Source organism: Pelobates fuscus, chromosome 6, assembly GCF_036172605.1.
Source record: "Pelobates fuscus isolate aPelFus1 chromosome 6, aPelFus1.pri, whole genome shotgun sequence".
In the NCBI taxonomy this organism is placed as follows: domain Eukaryota; kingdom Metazoa; phylum Chordata; class Amphibia; order Anura; family Pelobatidae; genus Pelobates; species Pelobates fuscus.
In genome coordinates this window covers 248551056-248577076 of record NC_086322.1, presented here as the reverse complement: position 1 = coordinate 248577076, position 26021 = coordinate 248551056, and the positions used below count along the sequence as shown (strand labels likewise).

Genomic DNA, 26021 nt, shown 5'->3' with positions numbered 1-26021 from the left:
ACTGCTATGTCAGCTTGGAACATAGCTTTGAGGTCTTGGAGTAAGGCTTTAATATCAGCCTTAGTCGAGGGAGCTGCATCCCCAAGCCCTGCATGCTGTAATTGTGTGGTAATTACCCTGGGCAGTGTGGCATGGAAGTCGTCCTCTGTTGCACTCTCGGCTTCCGACGAGGCTGTGGAGTAGGCCGCGGTCGGCGCCATCTTGGATTGCACCGGAGGTTGCTGCTGTCGGAACAAACTCCCAATATCTCGGCAGCTGGGGCCAGGATCTGCTCGCTGCTTTTTGGATCGGCGTCCCATGTTCTATGGACCCTGGGGAGCCTGTCTCGGGCTTTGTGTGCGTCCTGTGAGGCAGTATATGAGCCGGTAAATCAGGCGGCTGCACGGAGCTCACAGTAAGTGCGATCGTCTCGCTTGGGCGCTGGCTCCGCCCCCCGTAACATGTTTTTGAATGTTTATTAATCCTGATGAAAGTCCACATGTTGGACTGAAACGTCGATTTATATGGAACTATAGTAAAAGTTAAATTTTAAAGAAATCCTCCGTGAGTGCAGCCACACTATCTGAATTTATGATGTTTTGGCCCTGGTAATGCACCCGGTGTTTGCAAAATTTGGCAGCTTGTGTGCAAGGTACAGTATATACTTTTATATATATATATATTTACATATATATATATATATATATACATATATATACACACACATACACTGCTGTGTGTGTGTGAGGGTGCTGTGTGTGGGTGCTGTGTGTGTGTGTGGCCGCCGTGTGTGTATGAGGGCGCCGTGTATGTGTGTGTGTGTAAGGGTGCTGTGTGTGTGTGAGGGTGCTGTTGGTGTGTGTGTGTGTGTGTGAGGGTGCTGTGTGTGTGAGGGCACTGTGTGTGTGTGAGGGCGCTGTGTCTGTAAGGGTGCTGTGTGTGTGTATTTGTGAGGGTGGTGTGTGTGTGTGAAGATGCTGTTAGTTTGTGTCTGTGTGATGTGTGTGGGTGCTGTGTGTGAGGGTGGTGTGTGTGTGTGTATGTGTAAGGGTGCTCTGTGTGTGCTGTGTGTGTGTGGGAGGGTGCTGTTAGTGTGTGTATGTGTAAGGGTGCTGTGTGTCAGGGTGCTGTGTGTGTAATGGTGCTGTGTGTGAGGGTGCTGTTAGTGTGTGTGTATGTGTAAAGGTGCTGTATGTGTGAGGGTGCTGTTAGTGTGAGTATGCTGTTAGTGTGTGTGTGCTGTTAGTGTATGTGTAAGGGTGCTGTGTGTGCAAGGGTGATGTATGTGTGTGGGTATGCTGTGTCTATGTGTGTAGGTGCTGTATGTGTGTGGGTGCTCCCAGGGTCCTGTCCTGCCTCCTTGCCTGCATGGAGGCACATAGTGCGGGCCGCGGGCATTAGGGTGTGCGCACGCCTATGATGATTGCTCTAGCCTAGTTTAGATCTAACGCATCTTATTAATCCCTATCAGCCATGTAAACCTGTCATTAGCTACTTGATTTGCAAAAAAATGCAAAAAGAGGTCACCATTCTCTTTTAAACAATGTTATGTTATACTTTGAATTTTATTGCTTACAAGCATGACCTCAATAAAATACAGATTGACAAAAAAAAAAAACATAACGTACAAATATATAATTTCTAATTAGTGTGATAATAGCCTCTTGCTCCAAGGACATATCTGACTGCCATTTTGGGGTCAAGAAGGAATTTCTTCCTTGTTTTTCCCTAAATTAAAAACACTTCAGAATGTTTTTTTTGCCTTCATTTGGATCAACACCAAAAACATATTTGAGAAAGGCTGAACTTGATGGACGCAAGTCTCTCTTCAGCTATGTAACTATAAGAAGAAGAAAAAAAAAAGTACACAAATGTGTATTCCTAAACCTATAGTGTTAAAAAAACCCGGCTCCCTTACCCCCCCCTAAATTGCCCACCTTATTTCCAGTGCTGCACAAGTCCGCCATTGCTGGCTCCGCCCACGATCCGCCTCCTTAGCTGACATCATCAGAAGTGATGGATAGGAAAGCATCAGAATTGAAAATCTCAGTCTAGGAGGCGGTGCGGGGGAAGGAGCCAAACCCACCCTGGCCAATCAGTATCTCCTCATAGAGATGCATTGAATAAATCTATTTGTTATGAGGAAAGTTCAGTGTGTACATGCAGAGCGTGAAGACACTGAATGTCAGTGCTGCATACTGTGCAGTACTGACCCAGGCAGCACTTCTAGTTGCTGTCTGAGGAGTTACCACTAAAGGTGTTCCTTGGCTGCAATGTAAACAAAAAAACAAAAAGCTTGTGTAGACACCAGAACAACTACAATAATCTGTAGTTGTTCTGGTGACTATAGTATCCCTTAAACTTAGTTTATTGCACATTCGGTTTAATTTTGAATTTCTTATCTGTTAATTGCCTGCTGGAACCTGTGTGGGCCTCTTCTGTGATTACAGTTCATTTAACAAGGCAGGAGATTAACAACATAAGTAAGATCAGAAACCATTTTTTCATGCAGGCTGTGTCAGTCTCAGCCAGGGGATGTGCGGCTGCATGAATAGATACACAAGTGATTTAATTAATAAAGGATAATTAGAGCAGTGTTAGATAATTGAGCAGTGAGACTGCAGCTTGCCTGGTAGAGAAATGCTAGAATTATTTGCTTCTGCATGTAAAACATTTTCATGTAACTACTAATACTAATATTATATATATATATTGTGTACCAGCTACATGAACCATACTATTTGTTATATCTGACCTACTGAAGACCTACTGAAGAGACAATCAGTGGTGTAGCTTGGTTTTGTGCTGCCCTAGGCACCAGGGACGTTTTAGCCGCGAGGCAAACCAGGCATTTGCCCAGGGCAAATGTCTTGTTAGCCAAGCGGCTAACTGACATGCTGGGCTGGCGGGTGGCTGGCGAGGGAGCACTTCCTCTGAGCTGTCTGCTCAGCTCCCTTGCACGCCTCAGAGAGAGGCTGGGAGCCTGAATATGACATCATATTCTGGCTCCCAGCCTCACTCTGCGGCGCGCGAGGGAGCTGAGCAGAGTGCTCAGGGGAAGTGCTCCCTCGCCAGCCGCCCAGCAGCCTGACCGCCTGCCAGCGCCACTCGCCCAGCAGCCACTGGACCACCAGGGAGAAAGAGAACCCCCCCCAGCATTTTTTAACCCCCCCCAGGTAAGGAGGCTGGGGGGAGGTTAAAAAAAAAGTGTTAATGTGAGTGAGTGTGTGTGTGTGTCTGTTAGTGTGTGTGTCTGACTGTGTGTGTCTGTAAGTGAGTGTGAGTGTGTCTGTTAGTGAGTGTGAGTGTGTCTGTTAGTGTGTGTCTGACTGTGTGTGTCTGTAAGTGAGTGTGAGTGTGTCTGTTAGTGAGTGTGTCTGTTAGTGTGTGTGTCTGTGTGTGTCTGTTAGTGAGTGTGTCTGTTAGTGTGTGTGTGTGTGTCTGTTAGTGTGTGTGTCTGACTGTGTGTGTCTGTAAGTGAGTGTGAGTGTGTCTGTTAGTGAGTGTGAGTGTGTCTGTTAGTGTGTGTCTGTGATTGAGTGTCTGTTAGTGAGTGTATCTGTTAGTGAGTGTGTGTGTGTCTGTTAGTGTGTGTGTGTCTGACTGTGTGTGTGTCTGACTGTGTGTGTGTGTGTGTCTGTTAGCTAATGTATGCGTATCTGTCAGTGAATGTGTGTGTGTATTTAGAAGGCGGGGAGGGGGCCTAGGGCAGCACAAAACCAGGATACACCACTGCTAGGCACCCCCACCCCCGCGCGCCTGCGCTACCCCCACCCAACTCTTCCCCCCTGCCCCGCCTTCTAAATACACACACACATTCACTGACAGATACGCATACACTAGCTAACAAAAACACACACACACTAACAGACACACACACTCACTAACCCACAGTGGTGTATCTTGGTTTTGTGCTGCCCTAGGCAGGACAAAACTCAGACTCCCCCCAGCACGCCCGCGCCACCCCCACCCAACCCTTCCCCCCACCTTCTAAATACACACACACACATTCACTGACAGATACGCAAAGACTAGCTAACAGAAACACACACACAGTCAGACACACACACACTAACAGACACACACAGTCAGACACACACACACACACACACTAACAGACAAACAGTCCCACACACACACACAGTCAGACACACACAGTCAGACACACACAGTCAGACACACACACTAACAGACACACACACAAACAGACACACACACAAACAGACACACACACACACTAACAGACACTCACTCACATTAACACACTCACTTCTTTTTTTTTTTTTTTTTTAACCCCCCCCAGCCTCCTTACCTTTGGAAATGCTGGGGGGGGGGGGGGTTCTTCCTCTGCCTGGGGGTCCAGTGGCTGCTGGGTGGGCGGGCGTCACTGGCGAGGGAGGAGGGAGCACTTTCCCCTGAGATCATGACGTCATATTCCGGCTCCCAGCATCACTCTGTGGGCGGCGCGCGAGGGAGCTAAGCAGAGAGCTCAGGGGAAAGTGCTCCCTCGCTGGCCGCCCGCACGCCCAGCAGCCCGCACGGACTGTTAGCCGCAGGGCTAACAAGGTATTTGCCCTGGGCATTTGGGGGCGGCTTTTTTTGCCGCCCCCCCTGGAAAATGCCGCCCTTGTTTGCCTCGTGGCTAAAACGTCCCTGGAGACAATACATTAATCATTAAGCTAATAATTAAATTACCATCTCCTGAGCCACTTCTTCTGCAATATCCTTGTATAGCTCAAACAGAAATTCAATGGCATTATTGTCTTTATATTTTCCATGGAGCTTTTTGGTGTCATCCATCCTCAACCACAGTTTCAAGGCTGGTTTGACTCCATCATCTTCTTCTGCCAGCTCAACATGAACTCCAGTGTCCTCTTGAAAGAAGGAGTGTTCAAGGAGGTCTTGGATGGTATATCTGTAAATAAAGATGTAAACTTTACTTAAATAATTGGAAAATGGTTTTGTTGCAATTATGTAATACTGACACATATGTCCCAAACATAATTACTTTATGTCATGAAATCATTTTGCACTTAATGTTGTACTTTAGCAACAAGGTTTTTTCTAATTAAATTTAGCTTCAATGATCATATATCATTGATTTGTTTGAATACCTTGCATTTGTTTAAATTAGTTTGCTTTGTGCTTTGTGTGGCATTATGCACAGTGGTGTTGCTAGGGGGTGGGGCAGAAAGGGCCATGCCCTCCCCCAGATCAGGCTGTGCCCCACCTTGTTCCCCCCCAATTTAAAGTAAAGTTATGGCTCGCTGCGCTGCCTGCCTTGTCATAACAAAATAACATGCAGTTGCCGAGGGAGTCTCACCTCACGGCTGTCAGTTCCCTGATGATTTTGTTTCGGCTGCTTGCTGAGGGACGCCAGCGTGCGTTACGTCATAGGCAGACCTCAGACCGTAGAAAGAGAGGGAGAAGAGCGGGAGTGCCCATTGCGGTGCGTCCACGCTTTATTAGATTGAAGAGAGTAAGCAGAGAGCAGAGCAAGAGCAGTGAGGAGAAGAGCAAGCAAAGGGGAGAAGAGAGCAGACCAAGCAAGGGGAGGCTGAGCAAGTAAGGGGGGTTGACTGAGCAAGTAAGGAGGGGCTGAGCAAGTAAGAGGGTGTTGAGCAAGGAAAGGGGAGCTGAGCAATTAAGAGGGGGGCTGAGCAAGCAACGGGGGGCTGAGCAAGTAAAGGGGGCTGAGCAAGTAACGGGGGGGCTGACCAAGTAACGGGGGGCTGAGCAAGTAGGGGGGAGCAGAGAGCAGAGCATGTAAGGGGGAGCAGAGCAAGTAAGGGGGAGCAGAGTAAGTAGAGGGGAGCAGAGCAAGCAGGCAGAGAGGAGCCTTACTTACCGGAGAATGTAGACAGTTTACAGTGCAGCCACATGTATGGTGTGAAACCTTACCTACATGAGAGTGCAGTTTGCAGAGGGAGCGAGTGGAGCGGACAGTGCGGCTACACCTTACCAACCTGAGAGTGCAGTTTGCAGAGAGCACGAGTGGAGCAGTCAGTGGGGCTACATCTTACCTACCTGAGAGTGAAGTTTGCAAAGGGACTGAGCGTGCGGAGCGGACACTCCAGACAGTGGCATTACTACTGTAAGTAATGTGAACTTTAATTGAAACTTTTGAGTAAATTATATGTATGTACCCAGGATTACATATTGTGCGCATAAGAACGAAAGAAGCTATTTTAGTTTTAGTTTGTGTTGATAAAGAATTCACCAATTTTTATACAGGTCATAGACAGGTCAAGGCACAAATTTTAGTTTAATGAAGCAGTTTTGGTGTGTAAATCATGCTCCTGCAGTCTCACTGCTCAATTACTTGCAGTTTATTTGTGAAATATTTATGTAAAAATGTTAAAGGACCACTATAGGCACCCAGACCACTTAGGCTCAATAAAGTGGTCTGGGTGCCAGGTCCCCCTAGTTTTAACCCTGCAACTGTAAACATAGCAGTTTCGGAGAGGGTTAATTCTGCCTCTAGTGACTGTCTCCCTGACAGCCACTAGAGGCCGCTTCCGCAATTCTCAGTGTGAAAATCACACTGAGATGATGCTGGATGCAGAGACATTTTAGCCGCGAGGCAAACAAGGCATTTGCCTTGGGAGGCATTTTCCAGGGGGCGGCAAAAAAAGCTGCCCCCAAATGTCCCAGGCAAATACCTCGCGGCTAATAGTCCGTGCGTGCTGCTGGGCGTGCGGGCAGGCCGGCGAGGGAGCACTTTCTCTCCTGAGCTCTCTGCTCAGCTCCCTCACGTGCCGCCCGCAGAGTGATGCTGGGAGCCGGAATATGACATCAGAGCTCAGAGAGCTCAGGGGAAAGTGCTCCCTCGCCAGCGCCGCCCGCCTGCCCAGCAGCCACAGGACCCCCAGGGAGAGGATGAACTCCCCCCCCCCCCCCAGCATTCCCAAAGGTTAGGAGGCTGGGGGGGGGGGTTAATAAAAAAAAAAAGAAGTGAGTGTGTTAATGTGAGTGAGTGTCTGTTAGTGTGTGTGTGTGTGTGTCTGACTGTATGTGTCTGTTAGTGTATTTCTGACTCTGTGTGTGTGTGTGTGTGACTGTGTGTCGGACTGTGTGTGTGTGTGTGTGACTGTGTGTATGACTGTGTGTGTCTGTTAGTGTGTGTGTGTCTGACTGTGTGTGTTAGTGAGTGTGTGTGTCTGTTAGTGTGTGTGTGTGTCTGTTAGTGTGTGTGTGTTTCTGTTAGCTAGTGTATGTTAGTATCTGTCAGTGAATGTGTGTTTATTTAGAAGGAGGGGCAGGGGGGAAGGGTTGGGTGGTGGTGGCGCGGTCGCTCGGGGGTGTCTGAGTTTTGTCCTACCTAGGGCAGCACAAAACCAAGATACACCACTGGCTGGATGTCTATAGGAAAGCATTGAGTAATGCTTTCCCATGGCATGCGCATTCGGAGCTGACGTCGGCAGGGGGAGGAGAGGTCACCAGCGCTGAGGGAGCCCGGAGCTGGATTAAGGTAAGTGGCTGAAGGGATTTTTTTTTTTTTTGTGCAAAGTGGTACATATGATTGTCAAGCGCCACAACAGCGTATGTATAGAGTTAAACAGGTTTAACATTGGCACGAGTGTTTGCACATTTTTAAATATAAACAAGTTGATAGAAACAGGCTTAACATAACTGATGGGTTACTGCTATGTAGTTAGTATGCATGTGGAATAAGAGCACATTGCCACAAATTAATGCAGTGTTGTACATCCTAGAGCAGTGATGGCAAACCTTTTTGAGCCCGAGTGCCCAAACCGAAATACATGCCAACTTTTTTTTCCTTAAAGTGCCACACGGCAATTGCATGTGTATGTGGGGGTGCGTGTGGGGGGGTGTGCTGTGTGTGTGTGGGGGTGCTGTGTGTGTGGGGGGTGTTGTGTGTGTATGAGGGGTGCTGTGTAAGTGTGTGGGGGTGCTGTGTAAGTGTGTGGGGGTGCTGTGTGTGGGGGGGTGCTGCGTGTGTGTGGGGGTGTTGTGTGTGTGTGTATGAGGGGTGCTGTGTAAGTGTGTTGGGGGTGCTGTGTAAGTGTGTGGGGGATGCTGTGTGTGTGGGAGGTGCTGTGTGTGTGGGGGGTGCTGTGTGTGTGGGGGGGTGCTGTGTGTGTGTGTAGGGGTGCTGTGTGTGGGGGGGTGCTGTGTGTGTGGGGGGTGCTGTGTGTGTGTGGGGGGGGTGTTGCGTGTGTATGTGTGTGTGTGTGTGCGAGAGGGGTGCTGTATGTGTGTGTGTATGAGGGGTAATGTGTGTGTGAGAGGGGTGCTGTGTGGGGGGGTAGGGGTGCTGTGTGGGGGGGTAGGGGTGCTGGGTGGGGGTAAGGGTGCTGTGGGGGGTAGGGGTGCTGTGAGGGGTAGGGGTACTGCTGGGGGGTAGGGGTACTGCTGGGGGGGTAGGGATTTTGTGTGGGGGGTAGGGTTACTGTGTGGGGGAGGGGGTGCAGATTCCTGGCAAGCTACTCCAGATAGTGAGAATCCTTGCAAGATCCGGTTGAAGCGTGCAACTCAGTCGGAGTGATGAGGAGATATTGGGACATTTAGAATAACAAGATATCAACAAGTAGGTGTTTTGACAGCCATAATAAAGCCTGACCACCTGCCTACGTTTCATAGCCAGAGTGTCTCGAAGGGATCTCTGTGAAGGGAAGTGAGGATCAGAAGAACAACATCCTTGCAGCCCTCACATTCGGGAAGCTGAGGTGCCATCGCACGGTCGAAGAAAAATGAGGATTTCAGGAATAATGTGTTTCATTATGTGTCTTAGTATGTTTATGATTTTTCAGGAAGGTAAGAGTACAGACATACCGAATTGCGATAGTTGCATTAAGACTACTAAAACAGGTAACCAATTATCCCAAACTCTCATCTGGCACTCACAGTATGAATGTAAGGGATCTGTATCTAAATGTAGATATTTGGATATTGATTATAGTGTGTGCAAGCTAATATCAGGAGAGTCTAAATGTTTCGATCCCCAATTCCAACCCTGTACAATTTGGTTGGTAATTAGGAATAGTAATTCCCTGGGAACTCTAATAAATAGGACTGTGATAAATACCATACATTCTACGGATGTTCTGCTATTTGATGCCTGTAAGTCGATTTCTGGTAGTAGAAAACCTTGGAATGTATGTGGTAATCTTAAATGGGAATGAACTAATGGGTTTAATGATAAATACTTATGTCCCAGTAAAAGATCTACTGATCCTGATTGCCCAAATAGAGATTATAATTTTTGTCCCTATTGGTCTTGTGTAGGGTGGGCAACATGGGGGAAAACAGTGGATCAAGATATGATTATCCAAAGGTTGCCTACTACACCATATTGTAAATCTATGGAATGTAATCCGGTCCATATGACCATCTCTAATCCCCAGCATTTTATTGACAAATTTGGAAATATTTTTGGGTTCCAAATATATGGCACAGGAGTAGATCCAGGAACAATAATATATGTAGGTCTTGAAATGGAGACAGTAGCAACTCAGACTCATCAGGTTTTTCATTCCTTTTATGAGGAGATGAGTGTTGAGGATAAAATTCCCCATAATATTAAGAACCTATTTATTGATTTGGCTGAGAGTATTGCGGGTAGTCTTAATGTAACTAATTGCTTTGTATGTGGAGGTACTAATATGAGAAACCAGTGGCCATGGGAGGCAAAGGAAATATGGTACCCTGGCTCTGAGACATATGAACAATGGATATCTTTTCAGTCTGATCATCAAGTAAGTACTAGAAGTAAATCGGAATGGCGGTTAAAAACCTCCATTATAGGTCATGTTTGTGTAGCTAGGAAAGGGACAATGTATAACACATCTGTAGGTGAGCTAACTTGCTTGGGACAAAAAGCCTATAATGCTAATACTAAAAATACTACTTGGTGGTCGGCTTCAAATGTCTCGGAGCCTACTAATCCGTTTGCCAATTACACTCATTTAAAGGAGGTATGGTTTGACTTATCTGCTACATCTAGTTGGAAAGCCCCAGCAAATTTATACTGGAGCTGTGGTAAGAAAGCATATTCAGAGTTACCAGAAGATTGGGAAGGGGCATGTGTATTAGGTATGCTCAAACCATCCTTCTTCTTGTTGCCAATTGAGACAGGAGAGACCTTGGGAGTTAAGGTTTACGATGTAAATCATAAAAAGAAGAGAGCATCCTTGAACATAGGTAATTGGGAAGATGATGAGTGGCCTCCTCAACGTATTATTAATTATCATGGACCTGCTACTTGGGCAGAAGATGGCACTTATGGATATAGAACTCCGATATATATGCTCAACCGCATTATTAGACTACAGGCGGTGGTTGAGATTATTACTAATGAGACAGCTCAAGCGCTTAATCTTCTAGCTAAGCAAAATACCAGGATGAGATCAGCCATCTATCAAGATAGATTAGCTTTAGATTACCTATTAGCATTGGAAGGAGGTGTATGCGGTAAGTTTAACCTTAGCAACTGTTGTTTGCACATAGATGATGAAGGTCGGGCAGTGGCTGAACTTACTAGTCACATGGTTAAACTTGCGCATGTACCGACTCAGGTCTGGAATGGGTATAATCCTAATAGTTGGTTTGGAAGTTGGTATGAGCAGCTTGGAGGGATTAAGGCACTAGTAGGAGGAGTAGTGTTTATCATATTCTTATGTCTTTTCCTGCCCTGTCTAATTCCATTAGTGGTGAGGTCCTTACGTAGTATTATAGAGAGTACTATAGAAAGAAAGACAGCGGCTCATGTAATGGCTGTCTATAGATATGATCCCCTAGCTCAAAGAGAATATATTCAGGATGAGGAATGTTGAAGGAGTTTTTAAGATGCTTACAAGGTCTACTCTGGTTCAGTGGCTACTTGAGAGATGTAGGTAAAACTGTGATTGGTGATGCATCTGGAATAATGTTATATCAGAGGCATCAAAGGGGGGAATGTGATGGGAATCCAGCATGGTCAAAATGTAGTAGGCCAAAATCTCCACATGGCATATGCTAATTAGTATCTGGTTACAAACAGTTGGATGAGTCATCAGTATACTGAGCATGTGCAGGAATGCAGGAACTGAAAGGAACTGAAATTGTACTTATTTCCTTTGTCTTGGATGAGCCATGTGGTCTGACCAGATGTACAAGTCTATATTCTGCTCATTGATTGGTTAAAGGTATATGTGGGTGTAGCTATTAATGGGAGGAGTTATAGTGCTATATAAGGAATGTACACCATGTGCTGGTCTCTCAGATATTTTTGGAACAGGAGTTCATCTGAGGCCCGATCGGTATGTAAATAAAGACCTCTTACTTCCTGAAGACCTGCATCCATTTATCTGTGTTTGTTTCTGCTAGTTTACTCGGTAACAATATTGTCACAATGGCATATCTAAAGCAGGCAGACTTCAATATGTTGCTGGAAATCTGAATTTTGTTAACTTATACACGTTCTCCACGGTGTGTATGTGTGAGTGTATACATAATATACATACACATACACAAGTTTTATAATTGCCCCCTACTTTCTTCACTGGCCCCCCATGTGCCCCCTAAGTATGAATGCTGGAGACGCAACTGATTATGTGGTACATTAATGTATTAAAAGTGATACAATGTTAGCTATAGAAAAAAAAAAAAGGACCAATAACGTAAGGTTTACAACTTTATTGTCTACTATGTTCATTTATAACGCAAGCTTTCAAAATCACTCAGGACACTATAGAGGTCTCTGTTTCGGATAATGAGCATTCCAAACCTAGGTGGCCAAGACATCTTGTGTTTAAATGCATCGACTTGCCAAACAGGTACCAGTCATCACTTTCTCCTTATGTGACATACTATGATCTGTGTTTCCTTGAAAACCCTTCACTATAATGATTCACAAATCACACTGCAATGCCAGGTAAACGTCACTCCCTTTAGGGTTGACTGGTGATATCATTAAATACATTAGTAAGTAAGTAAGACTTACCTAAAAGCCAACCTTTGCAATTCAATCAATCACACTCTCCTAAAGATACTTAAAACCAGCAGTGGTGTATAATGGCTACTTCATAAGCACTTCAGTAATGATCTTTCCAGCCAATGAGATGGTGGACATTACTTTTTATATTTATTGAGGAATGGTTTTATTTGTAAACTTTTATAACAGCTGTGGTGGGATATAGTGAATTTTACAGTCCCCTCTCTACCCAATTAATTCATTACCCTCCACTCCATCATAAATAGGTTGGTGAGAGCGGTATCGAACATTTGTCAGGCCGCTGCCATGTTATATCACCCCTCTTTGCTCCGGTACCTGAGGTGGAAGCCACTCTGTGCCACCCCACCCTGTTTTTTTTTTTAAAGCAGTTTAAAATGATCTCACTTTTTTAAATTCTTTTTTTAACATACTTTTATAATATAAGTTGCTCTCTCTTGTCAAAAGGCAAGAAGTGAAAAAAAAAAACACTGTTTAACTGTTTACATTTTTAGGTTAAAATGTGTTTGTTGGAGCCTAGCATATGCTTAGTGAAAATACTTATAGATAACTTGATTTCAGTCAGTGGTGCTAAATATACCTAAATGCAAGGCTGATGTTTATTGAACTTATACACTTTAGTATTCAGGACCAACACACCTTTTCAATATTGCATATCTTGTCCAAGACTGAGTAGCAATTGTCTCCTTAACAATCCACACTAGTTTTTAAATGATCTATTTAATCTAAACCCATGAGTTTACCTTTCATTTTTGTTCATGCGTATACATCCTTCGATGATTTCTTTAAGCTCTGGGACTTTGACTTTATAAAAGCTGTCTGGCTTCATGCCCTGTGGATGATGATGAGAAAAAACATCAAGCTACAGAGGTATGGCAAAACACATTCCAGTAAAGGCAGCTGTAAATTGGAAATTTAACAAGCTATGTTTGCCTATACCTCAGACAAATGGGGGACATCTAACGGGGTAGTAAGATGATAATGTTACACAAATATACAGATATTAATTCACAGATATATAGGTTCATATTTTACACATGCAAATATATATGTAATGCCTATACTAGACTCATAATTTACTCTCAATTGTAAAACATGCCTATTTCAATAGTAGGAAAGTCTCAAATAGCATACCAACACTAAGACCCTCCCCACCCCCAACCCACCCAAAAAAGCAGTAATTGTACAAATTAGCACAGCAAAGGGGGAGAAAACAGATAACAAAAATATATAAAATCACAAAATTCAGACAAGCTAAACACATACAGTCCAATATACAGTCCTGGTATATACAGTCATGGGAAAAAGGACACCCTCTTTAAATTCTCTTGGTTTTATAGATCAGGACATAATAACAATCATCTGTTCCTTAACAGGTATTAAAATTAGGCAAATACAACCATGTACTTCTAATACACCTTATGATGCAATAGCTTTTGCAAGCAATAACTTGAAGTAACATTTTGTATATGACTTTATCAGTCTCTCACATCTTTGTGGCCCACTATTCTTTACAACTTTGCAGTGGATGTGATCTATTTGGATTTTGCCAAGGCATTTGATACAGTTCCACACAATAGATTAGTGTTCAAACTCAAGGAAATCGGTCTGGATGAAAATGCTTGTTCTTGGGTAGAACGTTGGCTTAAAAATAGAGTACAAAGAGTTGTCATTAATGGTACAATTTCAAGCTGGACAGAGGTGGCAAGTGGTGTCCCTCAGGGTCCTGTTCTCGGACCCCTTCTATTTAACATGTTTATACATGATCTTGAAAAAAGCATTGAAAGTCATGTTTCAGTGTTTGCAGATGACACAAATGATGACAGATGACACAAAAAGATGACACAAGATATTACTTTGCTGCAGAGGGATTTAGATATAATGGGCGACTGGGCACTCAAGCTTTAGTTGGACAGGTGGCTTCACATTTTACTGTACAATACTTTGGTATACATAGGAGTTCATGGTCAACTTAATCATTGTAAGGTTCCCAGGGCCTGTGGCTGCAAAACAAGCCTACGTAATCACCCCTCCACCACCGTGCTTGACAGTTGGTAAGAGGTGTTTGTGCTGATATGCTGTTTTTGTTTTTTGCCAAACGTGGTACTGTGCATTATTGGTACTGTGCAATATGTGCATTATTGCCAAACATCTCCATTTTGGTCTCGTCTGTCAAAGGACATTGTTCCAGAAGTCTTGTGGTTTGTTCTGATGCAGCTTTACAAACCTAAGCTGTACTGCCATTTTACTTTTAGAACAAACAAACAATACTTGTTCATGCTAAGTGAAGCCTGTACAGTCGAACTTGTAACTCTTAGGTTTTTTCAATTGTCCTGAATGTCCTGAAAGTTTTCCACTTCTGAATGATCTTTCTCACTCTTGAATAATGGACTTTAAATTGTTTGTAATGGCCTTATAACCATTCCCAGTTTGATGGATAGCAACAATTGCTTCTCTAAGATCATTGTTGATGTCTTTCCTCCTTGGTATTGTATTAACACACACCTATATGCTCAAGACCAGCAAACTGCTAAAAATGTATAGAAATGGTAACACTTGCTGATGATCAATTAATCACATGTCTGCTACTTGGGCTCTTAATTCCCATGGAAGCAGTAAGGGTGCACTTATAATTTTCCCATGAAAGCTCTCTTTTTATTAAATAAATAATGACACAGTGTAATGTATCATAAGTTGTCATTCATCTGAGGTTGTATTTACCTAATTTTAAAACCTGCTATTGAATAGATGATCGTTATTTCATGATATGTAAAACCATATAATTCAAATAATTCTTTTTCCCATGACTGGTACACTAGAAACACAGATTTTGAAGGCAGATGAAAGTCGTTGGTCAAAGCCTTATCAAGTTATATCGTTATTCTTGACATACTAGTTCATATTTATTTCATTTTATAGTCAGTATTCTGTCTTAAAAGATGAGATCCTTTTCCCTGACAAGATTGATAAAACTTTTCTTTTGGTCACTCGCAAGTTTGAAATTAATTACATTTATCATGATTTATGAAAAAGAAAAGAATAATGTTGAAGGTGCAAAATCAGGTACACAAAAAAGGGGAGGATGATGGATCCATTGTAAGTAGTCAAATGGTTTGTGAATGGATTGACTTCTTAACTGGGGTCTGCCATCCTTCCACTCCCTGCTTAAATTACATTTAAATGAGCTAATTGGCTGAGAACATAAGGTGATTGCCCTTGGCAGATGAGCTAAGCCCTGCTTAGGAGTTTTCTTTACTTAGTGTTTGTAGTGGAGGTGGGAGTGGTGACCGTTAGACTAAATGTAAGAAGTTTAAACCATTCAAAACAGTTTAACTAATTGCAATGGGGGGCACCAGTGCACTGGGATATGGTGCTTGAAGTGATCCTTAAATTCTATGAACAGAAGTTCCATATTAATCAACTTTTCACTTAAAAATTATGCTCAGCATAGAATGCCCCACTTTGAACGGAACCTGTAACATTAGGTCTACAGGAGTATGTTAGTTATTTTGCCACCTAACCGAGCTAACTCTGATTATATTAACAACTCAAAATATAAGTCTCTCTGAGACTATCTGAGCAGACAACATTAGTTCTACTAGTCAAAAACTTGTGAACTTACTGAGCGTTAGACAGACATGTAAATGATCAAAAACCAGCAGTGGTGAGAGATACTGAATGGCCGTACCATATATGTATATCATGTTTTAATACAGCCAAGCACATGATAAAAATGTGAACAATTCATAAATAACTCGATATACTGGTCTAATTTGGCCCTCAATGCAACGTACAGTTAATATGCTACATCGTAGAAAGTTAAAGACTGTTTTATTTTATTTTGATTTGTACAAAGCTTTTGATATATGCATTTGACCAATCTGTATTTTCTGAACGCAACTACGCTAGACCACTCTTAGACCATTCTTAGGCTTGTATAGCTTAGCGTGTCTGAATCTATCTACTATGGTCATAGAGCCATATATCTACATGTGCATGACCAAACATATATCGACTAGCAACAAAAGTAAATCACATTCATGCATAATCAGATACCTGTCAGTTTATAAGCGTTGTTCGGATATACGCATCATTTGAAAATACTGTCATTCAATTTAGTGAGAAACTAACCTAACTAAAGCTCTGACCGAACATGTCTATAGTATAAGTATACGACCGTAAATACACTGCTACAACTACATGTACTGTTAGACCGTAATCTTAAGTATGCTTAAACCTGTTTAAAAATATAAAATTGTGCATGTTACTAATATACCCCGCATGTTTCGCGTGGGAACAGTTGGAGGAATGCCGTTGGGGTACCTCTAGCCTGCCTGTGTTATGCTTATGCACTACAAAAATAAAAATTAAAAAAAAAAAAAAAAAAATGTGAACAATTCAACCTGAATTGCCGCATCTGCTCTTTAACCCCTTAAGGACCAAACTTCTGGAATAAAAGGGAATCATGACATGTCAGACATGTCAAGTGTCCTTAAGGGGTTAAGTCGCTAAAATAATCTGCAAATGACCAGTGCTCTTAGAATCATCACGAATGTAAAACCTCTTGCTCTTTTACTCTTTTTTTTGTTTGTTTGTTTGTCTTCATAAAATCCGCAGTATCTGCAGCTTTTTTATCGCACAGCCCTGTGCTGTGCTTCAGCTTGATAAATGTATGTTATCTGCACTGTAACTAAGACAACAGAATCCAGACACACAAGCATATCTAAGACAGCTGCTGTTTAAAGTAGGTTTAGCATCTTAATTGATTTAGTGTAAAACATTATGGCATTTGCAGCACAAGATCAGGCAGACTGTGCCGTACAGAATGTAAACTACAGTGAATTTAACTACGATAATCTATTTGACTTCTTTAATTTTGTTTTTAATTTTACCAATTAAAATCATACACTCATTTCCAAACATAGACCAAACACAGCAACGGTGATTTTTTTTTTTTTTACTGGTTTGTTCGTCTTGTTCCACTTTGCAACTAAAAATGAAAAAAAAAACCCCATGAAACAGAATCTAAAGGTACTGCTGACCAACTCAAATAAATAGTTCATTATTTTTATTATTTTTTCTGATTTTTGTACTTACTGAGGTGGAAGAACTTTTATACTGAGAAAGTAGTAAAGAAGTTAGAAAAAGGTATTACCATGAGTATTGTTTTGCCCTTTATTGTGGAGATTAATTGACATAATACATCTATTTGAATAGTAGAAAAGTCTCAGATAGCATACTGCAATACTGAGAAACAAAAGAGAAAAAAACTCCTAAAATGCAGTAATTGTTTCTATGTAATATTAGAATTAGAATTAGAATTGCCAGCAAAATTGAAAAATATCATAAAGTATAAAAGAAAAAAAAAAAAATTCCAAAACATTTTGGCACAACAAAAATTAAAAGTTTAAGTATTAAATAAAAGTGTTTGTGATAATGGCCTTAAAAAGTTAATTGAAGGGACACTGTAGGCACTATAACTGTTTCATCTCATTAAAGTGGTTATAGTAATCAAAAAGTGGTCTGGGCACTCAAGAATCATGATCCAATGTTTTGGCTCAATTGAGCCTACATCAATTCCTTAATGCTGCTTAACCAGGGCTCGTGAGTGCGTTGGACTGCTTTTTAATTTCTGCTGGACTCCTGGGGTGTTGCCACTCTGGTCTGTGAGAGCAACTTTGAATTGTGTATCAATGTCATGCTGCTCGCTAAAATGATAGTGTCATCTGACTGCTTTCAGTCTATCAGAGTGGCCATTGCTAGTATGAATCGGTAAGGCTATAAGTATGTGTAATCTCTTACCTTTTTTAGGGGCTGTAGGTGATCAGGGACCCTGATTTAGTGGAAAACTGCTTGAGAATACTATAAGATTGATTGGAGAAACAGTGCCGGGGTCTTCAGGCACTGTAACCAATTCAATTAGGTAAAATGTTTATAATGCCTAACAGTGTACCTTTAGGTTTGTGTGAAAGTATGAAGAAGAAATCCTAAAATGCAGCTACTTCAATAATTATGTGTAATATTCCCCAAATATTATACAAAGATTAAAATGAACGTAAAACATAAACTTCCACATGGGCAGTGTGTACAAACATCCATACTCCAACCCCTTGAATACCAATTTTCATCAATTTCACAACTACATGTGAATAAATATTGCATTCTAGTGTTGAGCTCAATCATTCTGATAAACAAGACACCATTAAAATATGTTTTGTTTGTTTTTAATGATGTACTATTCATGCATTATGACATGAAAAATGCATTTAAATAATCATTTCCGCAACACAAGCGAAGCTGGTGGTAATTTTTATGCAATGTACACCACCAAAGAGTTTTAATGTTTAAATTTTCATAGAATCTGAAAAACAATTCTTACATGGACTGAAATGTTGAAATTTCTTGCTGTTGTATATTTCATTCTGCAATAATGTGTTCCTAATACTTTTTGACCAAGACAGTGAGTGCGATGTGTTGAATATATATACCACTTATCTTAAATTTCTATAATAGTTATATAGTTATATAAAATAACTGAGAATTATCAGGGATTGGAAACCGTAATTCCCATGTGAAACAGCAGTGATGCTAATTTGTATTAACCTAGAAATGCAATTCCCATGTCAATACTCCAAATTTCCCATGTTAGTGAATAAACCACCGTATGTTTGAGCAAAGGAATGAGTAACAAGAAATGACCTCGAAAGTTTCTGCAACTTATTTGGCCTCTGCTAATGCAGAGAAAAGCACAGTCAGTATAGGCCGTGTAAACAATATTTTCAGCTCATTTTGGTTTGTTTTCTCTGGCACCCTAGTGCTCAGGATGAATGCACAGCTTGTGCTGCCCTGGTTAATAGTGTGGTTCATGAATTCCAGAGGAAAAGATCATTGGAGAGCAGGAGGGCGTTCTCAGCATCTGCCTACTTGTTGATGCATCAAGGCATCCTAGAAAAATAAACTTAACCTACACTACAAAAGTAGTGGTGCATTTACAAAACACAGATGTGCTGACATTCAGTAAAATACTTGTAAACCTGCAACAAGAGAACATACTGCAGTAAATTTTTTACATGTTATTTCAATTGTATATTGTAATAGAAACACATTATGATATTACAGACATTGATGGCTATAATGAAGAAGCTGTATTAGCTAAATAATACAATCCCATATTTTCTACAAAAAGTCCTCTTTTATGCAACAGTAGGAAGAATGTCCAACTAAGAATTCAAAAACCTTACTCTCTCTCTTTCTCTCTTTCTCTATTCCACAAACATATATACACTGATCAGTAACACCTATTATGTTGGTCCCCCCCGTGCTGCTAAAACAACTCTGGTGTGTCGCGTCTCGGACGCCAGACTTCTGGCATCTGGCACCAAGACATTAGCAACAGATCTTTTAAAGGGATACTATAGTCACCAGTACAGCTACAGCTTATTGTATTTGTTCTAGTGAGTATAATCATTCCCTACAGGCATTTTCATGCGAACACTTTTTCAGAGAAAAGGCAGTGTTTACATTGCTTCATAGGGACACCTCCGGTGGCCACTCCTCAGATGACCACTGGAGGAGTTTCCTGGGGCAGTGCTGCACAGTAGGCAGCACTGCCGTTTAGCGTCACCATGCTCTGCATGGAGATCCTGAATTATTTTTTATAGATATGCATTGATTCAATGCATCTCTATAAGGAGGTGCTTATTTGCCTTATCCTTGCTAATTTTAACCAATCCAATGCTTTTGATTGGCTAAAAATCAGCAATTCTGATGATGTCACCAAGTAGGCGGATAACCTAAGGAGACGGATCATCTAAATGGTGGTTTTAACACTATTGGGTCAGGAATACATGTTTGTGTTCCTGACCCTTTGATAGTGTTCCTTTAAGTCCAGCAAGTTGGGAGGTGGGGTCTTCATGGATTGGATTTATTCTGCCAGCATATCCCACAGATGCTCGATTGGATTGAAATCTGGGAAATTTGGAGACCAAGGCAACATCTTGAACTCTTTGTCATGTTCCTGGAAGCATTCCTGAACAGTATTTGCAGTGTGGCAGGGTGCATGCTGTTTTAATTATTTATACTGAAGTGTAGTGATGTCGCGAACATACAATTTTTGGTTTTGCGAACAGCGAACGCGAACTTCCGCAAATGTTCGCGAACGGGCGAACCGCCATAGACTTCAATAGGCAGGCGAATTTTAAAACCCACAGGGACTCTTTCTGGCCACAATAGTGATGGAAAAGTTGTTTCAAGGGGACTAACACCTGGACTGTGGGATGCCTGAGGGGGATCCATGGCAAAACTCCCATGGAAAATTACATAGTTGATGCAGAGTCTGGTTTTAATCCATCAAGGGCATAAATCAACTAACATTCCTAAATTGTTTGGAATAACGTGCTTTAAAACATCAGGTATGATGTTGTATCGATCAGGTAGTGTAAGGGTTATGCCCGCTTCACAGTGACAGACCAAACTCCCCGTTTAACGCACCGCAAACAACCGCAAACAGTCCATTTGCACAACCGCAAACTCCCCATTTGCACAAGGTTGGATACCAAGCTAGATATGTCCCGTTCCTTGTCCTCACTGATGTCATTGAATGTCTCTTCCTCCACCCAGCCACGTACAACACCAAGGGTCCCCGAAAGGGGAAGAGGTGGAAGACTGTGTTTGGTCTTCCACCTCCTCAAAGCCACTTTCCTCCTCTGACTCCTCTTCTTCAGACTCCTCTCTCTGCGTTGCCTCTCTCTGCGTTATTATAAGGTGTGTTAAGTAGAACTATTCCTATCAGTTTAATCCCTGTTACGTCCCCTATCAGGGGACGTGTATATGGCATCGATTTTAGGAACCGGGAGATGGAAAAAGATGCTTGGTCGGTCCTCCTACTTCAAATTTGGGGCACTGCGCGTGCAATCTAATGTGCCACTAGATAGGAGTGGTGTGTTAAGTAGAACTATTCCTATCAGTTTAATCCCTGTTACGTCCCCTATCAGGGGACGTGTATATGGCATCGATTTTAGGAACCGGGAGATGGAAAAAGATGCTTGGTCGGTCCTCCTACTTCAAATTTGGGGCACTGCGCGTGCAATCTAATGTGCCACTAGATAGGAGTGGTGTGTTAAGTAGTGCTATTCTTATCAGTTTAATCCCTGTTACGTCCCCTATCAGGGGAAGTGTATATAAGGCATCGATTTTAGGAACCGGGAGATGGAAAAAGATGCTTGGTCGGTCCTCCTACTTCAAATTTGGGGCACTGCGCGTGCAATCTAATGTGCCACCAGATAGGAGTGGTGTGCTAAGTAGTACTCTTCTTATCAGTTTAATCCCTGTTACGTCCCCTATCAGGGGAAGTGTATATAAGGCATTGATTTTAGGAACCGGGAGATGGAAAAAGATGCTTGGTCGGTCCTCCTACTTCAAATTTGGGGCACTGCGCGTGCAATCTAATGTGCCACCAGATAGGAGTGGTGTGTTAAGTAGTACTATTCTTATCAGTTTAATCCCTGTTACGTCTCTATCAGGGGACGTGTATATAAGGCATCGATTTTAGGAACCGGGAGATGGAAAAAGTTGCTTGGTCGGTCCTCCTTCTTCAAATTTGGGGCACTGCGCGTGCAATCTAATGTGCCACCAGATAGGAGTGGTGTGTTAAGTAGTACTATTCTTATCAGTTTAATCCCAATGTCACGACTACTAGTGTGGTCCAGCACGCAGAAACTGTGTAAACATATACATAGGCAAGAAAAGGAAAATAAAAGGACAGAGCGTAAACCGGACCTTAGAATGACCGGACTAATACGCTAGAGACAGAGAATGGTCAAAGGGAAAGCTGAGGTCAAGGAAGCCAGAAAATACACAATACCGTTTACACAAGCCAAGTCAGGGAAACCAGAATTCAGAATAACCAGGGAAAAGCCAAGATCAGGATACCAGGAAATCAGGATACCAGGAATGATAAAGCACTCTCAGGAAACCAGGAACAGGAAACCACGACAGGGCAAGGTACTGGGGTAAACTAGGGATTTAAATATCACGCGGCGGGCCGGCAGCCGCGACACCCTGTTACGTCCCCCTCATCAGGCCTTTTTTTAGTCAAATGTATCGCCCACTGTCAGTCCCTTTGGGATCCATCCCTCATTCATCTTAATAAAGGTGAGGTAATCTAGACTTTTTTGACCTAGGCTACTTCTCTTCTCAGTGACAATACCTCCTGCTGCACTGAAGGTCCTTTCTGACAGGACACTTGAAGCGGGGCAGGCCAGAAGTTCTATCGCATAGCTCAGGCCACAGGTCAAGCCTGCACACCCAGTAGTCAAGGGGTTCATCACTCCTCAGAGTGTCGATATCTGCAGTTAAGGCGAGGTAGTCTGCTACCTGTCGGTCGAGTGGTTTTCTGAGGGTGGACCCCGAAGGGCTGTGGCGATGCGTAGGACTTAAAAAGCTCCGCATGTCCTCCATCAACAACACGTCTGTAAAGCGTCCTGTCCTTGCCGGCATGGTCGTGGGAGGAGGAGGATTACTTTCACCTCTTCCCCTGTTAGATTCCCGTTGTGCTGTGACATCACCCTTATACGCTGTGTAAAGCATACTTTTTAATTGATTTTGGAATTGCTGCATCCTTTCCGACTTGCCGTAATTCGGTAACATTTCAGGCACTTTCTGCTTATACCGGGGGTCTAGTAGCGTGGACACCCAGTACAGGTCGTTCTCCTTCAGCCTTTTTATACGAGGGTCCCTCAACAGGCACGACAGCATGAAAGACCCCATTTGCACAAGGTTGGATTCCGAGCTACTCATGTCCTGTTCCTCGTCCTCAGTGATCTCACTGAAGGTATGTTCTTCCCCCCAGCCACGTACAACACCAACAGGTACCCTGGGATGCCTGTTGTGGTTGGTCTTCCTCCTCCTCCTCAAAGCCACATTCCTCCTCTGACTCCTCTTCCTCACAATCCTCTTCCAGCGTTGCCATAGGTCCAGCAAGCGATGCTGATAAGGCTGTTTCTGGTGGTGATGGTCACCACAACTCTTCCTCTTCCTCTTCACGCTCATCTACAGCCTGATCCAGCACTCTTCGCAGGGCACGCTCCAGGAAGAAAAAAAATGGTATGATGTCGCTGATGGTGCCTTCGGTGCGACTGACTAGGTTTGTCACCTCCTCAAAAGGACACATGAGCCTACAGGCATTGCACATGAGCGTCCAGTAACGTGGGGAAAAAAATCCCAGCTCCGCAGAGGCTGTCCTACCACCCCGATCATACAAATAGTCGTTAACGGCTTTTTCTTGTTGGAGCAGGCGGTCGAACAATAGGAGTGTTGGATTCCAATGTGTCGGGCTGTCGCAAATCAAGCGCCTCACTGGCATGTTTTTTCGCCACTGGATATCGGAAAAGTGCACCATGGCTGTGTAGGAACGCCTAATAAGGTCACACACCTTCCTGGCCTGCTTAAGGACATCCTGTAAGCCTGGGTACTTATGCACAAAGCGTTGTACAATCAGATTACACACATGTGCCATGCACGGCACATGTGTCAACTTGCCCGAATGCAATGCCGCCAACAAATTTCTTCCGTTGTCACAAACCACTTTGCCGATCTCCAGTTGGTGCGGAGTCAGCCACTGATCCACCTGTGCGTTCAGGGCGGACAGGAGTGCTGGTACGGTGTGACTCTCTGCTTTCAGGCAAGTCAACCCCAAGACGGCGTGACACTGCCGTATCCGGGATGTGGAACAGTACCTGGGGAGCTGAGGGGGTGCCGTTGATGTGGAGCAAGACGCAGCAGCAGAAGAGGACTCAGCCGAGGAGGTTATGGAAGAAGATGGAGTAGGAGGAGTAGAGGCAGCAGGCCTGCCTGCAAGTCATGGCGGTGTCACCAACTCATCTGCAGAGCCACGCATTCCATGCTTGGCAGCCGTCAGCAGGCTTACCCAATGCGCAGTGTAGGTGATATACCTGCCCTGACCATGCTTTGCAGACCAGGTATCAGTGGTCAGATGGATCCTTGCCCCAACACTGTGTGCCAGACATGCCATTACTTCCTTTTGCACAATCGAGTACAGGTTGGGGATTGCCTTTTGTGCAAAGAAATTTCGGCCGGGTACCTTCCACTGCGGTGTCCCAATAGCTACAAATGTTTGGAACGCCTCAGACTCCACCAGCTTGTATGGTAAAAGCTGGTGGGCTAAGAGTTCAGTCAAGCCAGCTGTCAGATGCCGGGCAAGGGGGTGACTTTGTGACATTGGCTTCTTAAGCTCAAACATGTCCTTGACAGACACCTGACTGTGGGCAGATGAGCAGGAACTGCTCAAGGCGAGAGACGGAGGGGCGGATGGTTGAGAGGGGGCAAGGAGGACAGCAGTGGTTAACGTGGCTGAAGATGCTGGACCAGGAGGAGGATGGCGGCTTTGAGTTTGTATGCTGCTTGTACTCATGTGTTGATCCCATAGGCGTTTGTGATGTGCGATCAAGTGCCTTCGCAAAGCAGTTGTACCTAGGAGGGTGTTGGACTTCCCACGACTCAGTTTCTTTTGGCACAGGTTGCAAATGGCATCGCTGTTGTCAGAGGCAGACACACACAAAAAATGCCACACTGCTGAGCTCTGCAATGACGGCATTCTGGTGGTGGCAACAGCATGCGTTGATTGGCGTGCTGTCTGGCTGACCCCGGGTGCCGATGCATGCTGTATGACTGTGCCACTAGCTCCTTGCGACGACCTTCCCCTGCTTCCAACTCGTCTCCTCCTCCTCTCTGTCTCCCCATCTGAACTTTCCCCCAGTTCTTCTTCTCTTCTAGCGAGCAGCCACGTGACATCGACGGACGCATCGTCATCAACCGCTTCACTTGTATCTGACAACTCAGCAAAGGAAGCAGCAGCAGGTACAACATCATCATCATCACACCGTACGTCCATGTGTGTAATGCTGCCTGACTAAGACATATCCCTGTTATCTACATCCTCTGGCAATAATGGTTGCGCATCACTCATTTCTTCCAACTGATGTGTAAATAACTCCTCTGACAGATCAAGTGAAGCGGCTGTGGTGCTAGTGTTGGTGGTGGCGGCAGGCGGGCGAGTGGTAATTTGAGAGGTGCCCGAAGCTAAGCTGGAGGAGGATGGTGCGTCAAGGTTCCGAGCGGAAGCTGTAGAAGGTTGGGTGTCCTGTGTTAGCCAGTCAACTATGTCCTCAGAACTTTTCGAGTTCAGGGTACGTGGCCTCTGAACACTGGGCATCATTCTAGGGCCAAAGGGAATCACAGCACCACGACCACGACGGCCCCTGCGGGGTGGACTGCCTCTGCCTGTCATTTTTTTTTCGATTAGTGGTACTATGTGTGCAAGCTACTGTGACAACAGATATGAGTGGCACTGTGCACTGGCAGAAGTTGGCAGAGTAGACGCTGTAGGCCTGACACACACGCTTCCAGACAACTAACTGCTATTCAATCTATTACAGTCAAAATTGTATTTTTGTTTTTAAATGTACACTACTGTTACACCAGATATGAGTTGCACTGGTGTGACACTGTGCCCTGGCAGGCCCTGAAACGCACACGTGTGAAGGAAACTGACTGCTATTATTTCATAGTCAAAAAAGTGTTGTTTTTTTTAAATGTACACTACTGTTACACCAGATATGAGTTGCACTGGTGTGACACTGTGCCCTGGCAGTCCCTGAAATGCACATGTGTGAAGGAAACTGACTGCTATTATATTACAGTCAAATTTTTTTTTTTTTTTTTTTTTTTTTAAATGCAAGCTATTGTGACACCAGATATGAGTGGTGGCACTGGGCAAGTGGGCACAGTATACGCTGTGAGCCTGACACACACGCTGGCAGGCAGGCAACTGCAATTAGATTACACAGGGTAAAAAAAAAGCAGACTGATGTTCTAGCCCTAAAAAGGGCTTTTTGGGGTGCTGTCCTTACAGCAGAGATCAGATGAGTCCTTCAGAACTGTAGTGGACACTGAATACACTAGCCTAGCTATCGATTTCCCTATTAAATCAGCAGCAGCTACACTGTCCCTCCTCTCACTAAGAATGCAGCTTCCGAATGAATCTAAAATGGATGCTGTCCAGGAGGTGGGA

The 26021-nt window shown here is 43.6% G+C and overlaps 1 protein-coding gene across 2 annotated transcripts in view; it reads right to left on the bottom strand.

Moving 5' to 3' along the window:
• WNK4 (WNK lysine deficient protein kinase 4) overlaps nt 1-26021 on the bottom strand; it is a 353137-nt gene that overhangs the window by 138024 nt on the left and 189092 nt on the right. For both annotated transcript variants that reach the window (XM_063458916.1, XM_063458917.1), the window contains exons 5-6: nt 12676-12764; nt 4675-4894 (exon numbers count right to left, since the gene is read on the bottom strand). In XM_063458916.1, the coding sequence (XP_063314986.1) occupies nt 4675-4894; nt 12676-12764 (309 nt within the window). The remainder of the gene's footprint in view (nt 1-4674; nt 4895-12675; nt 12765-26021) is intronic.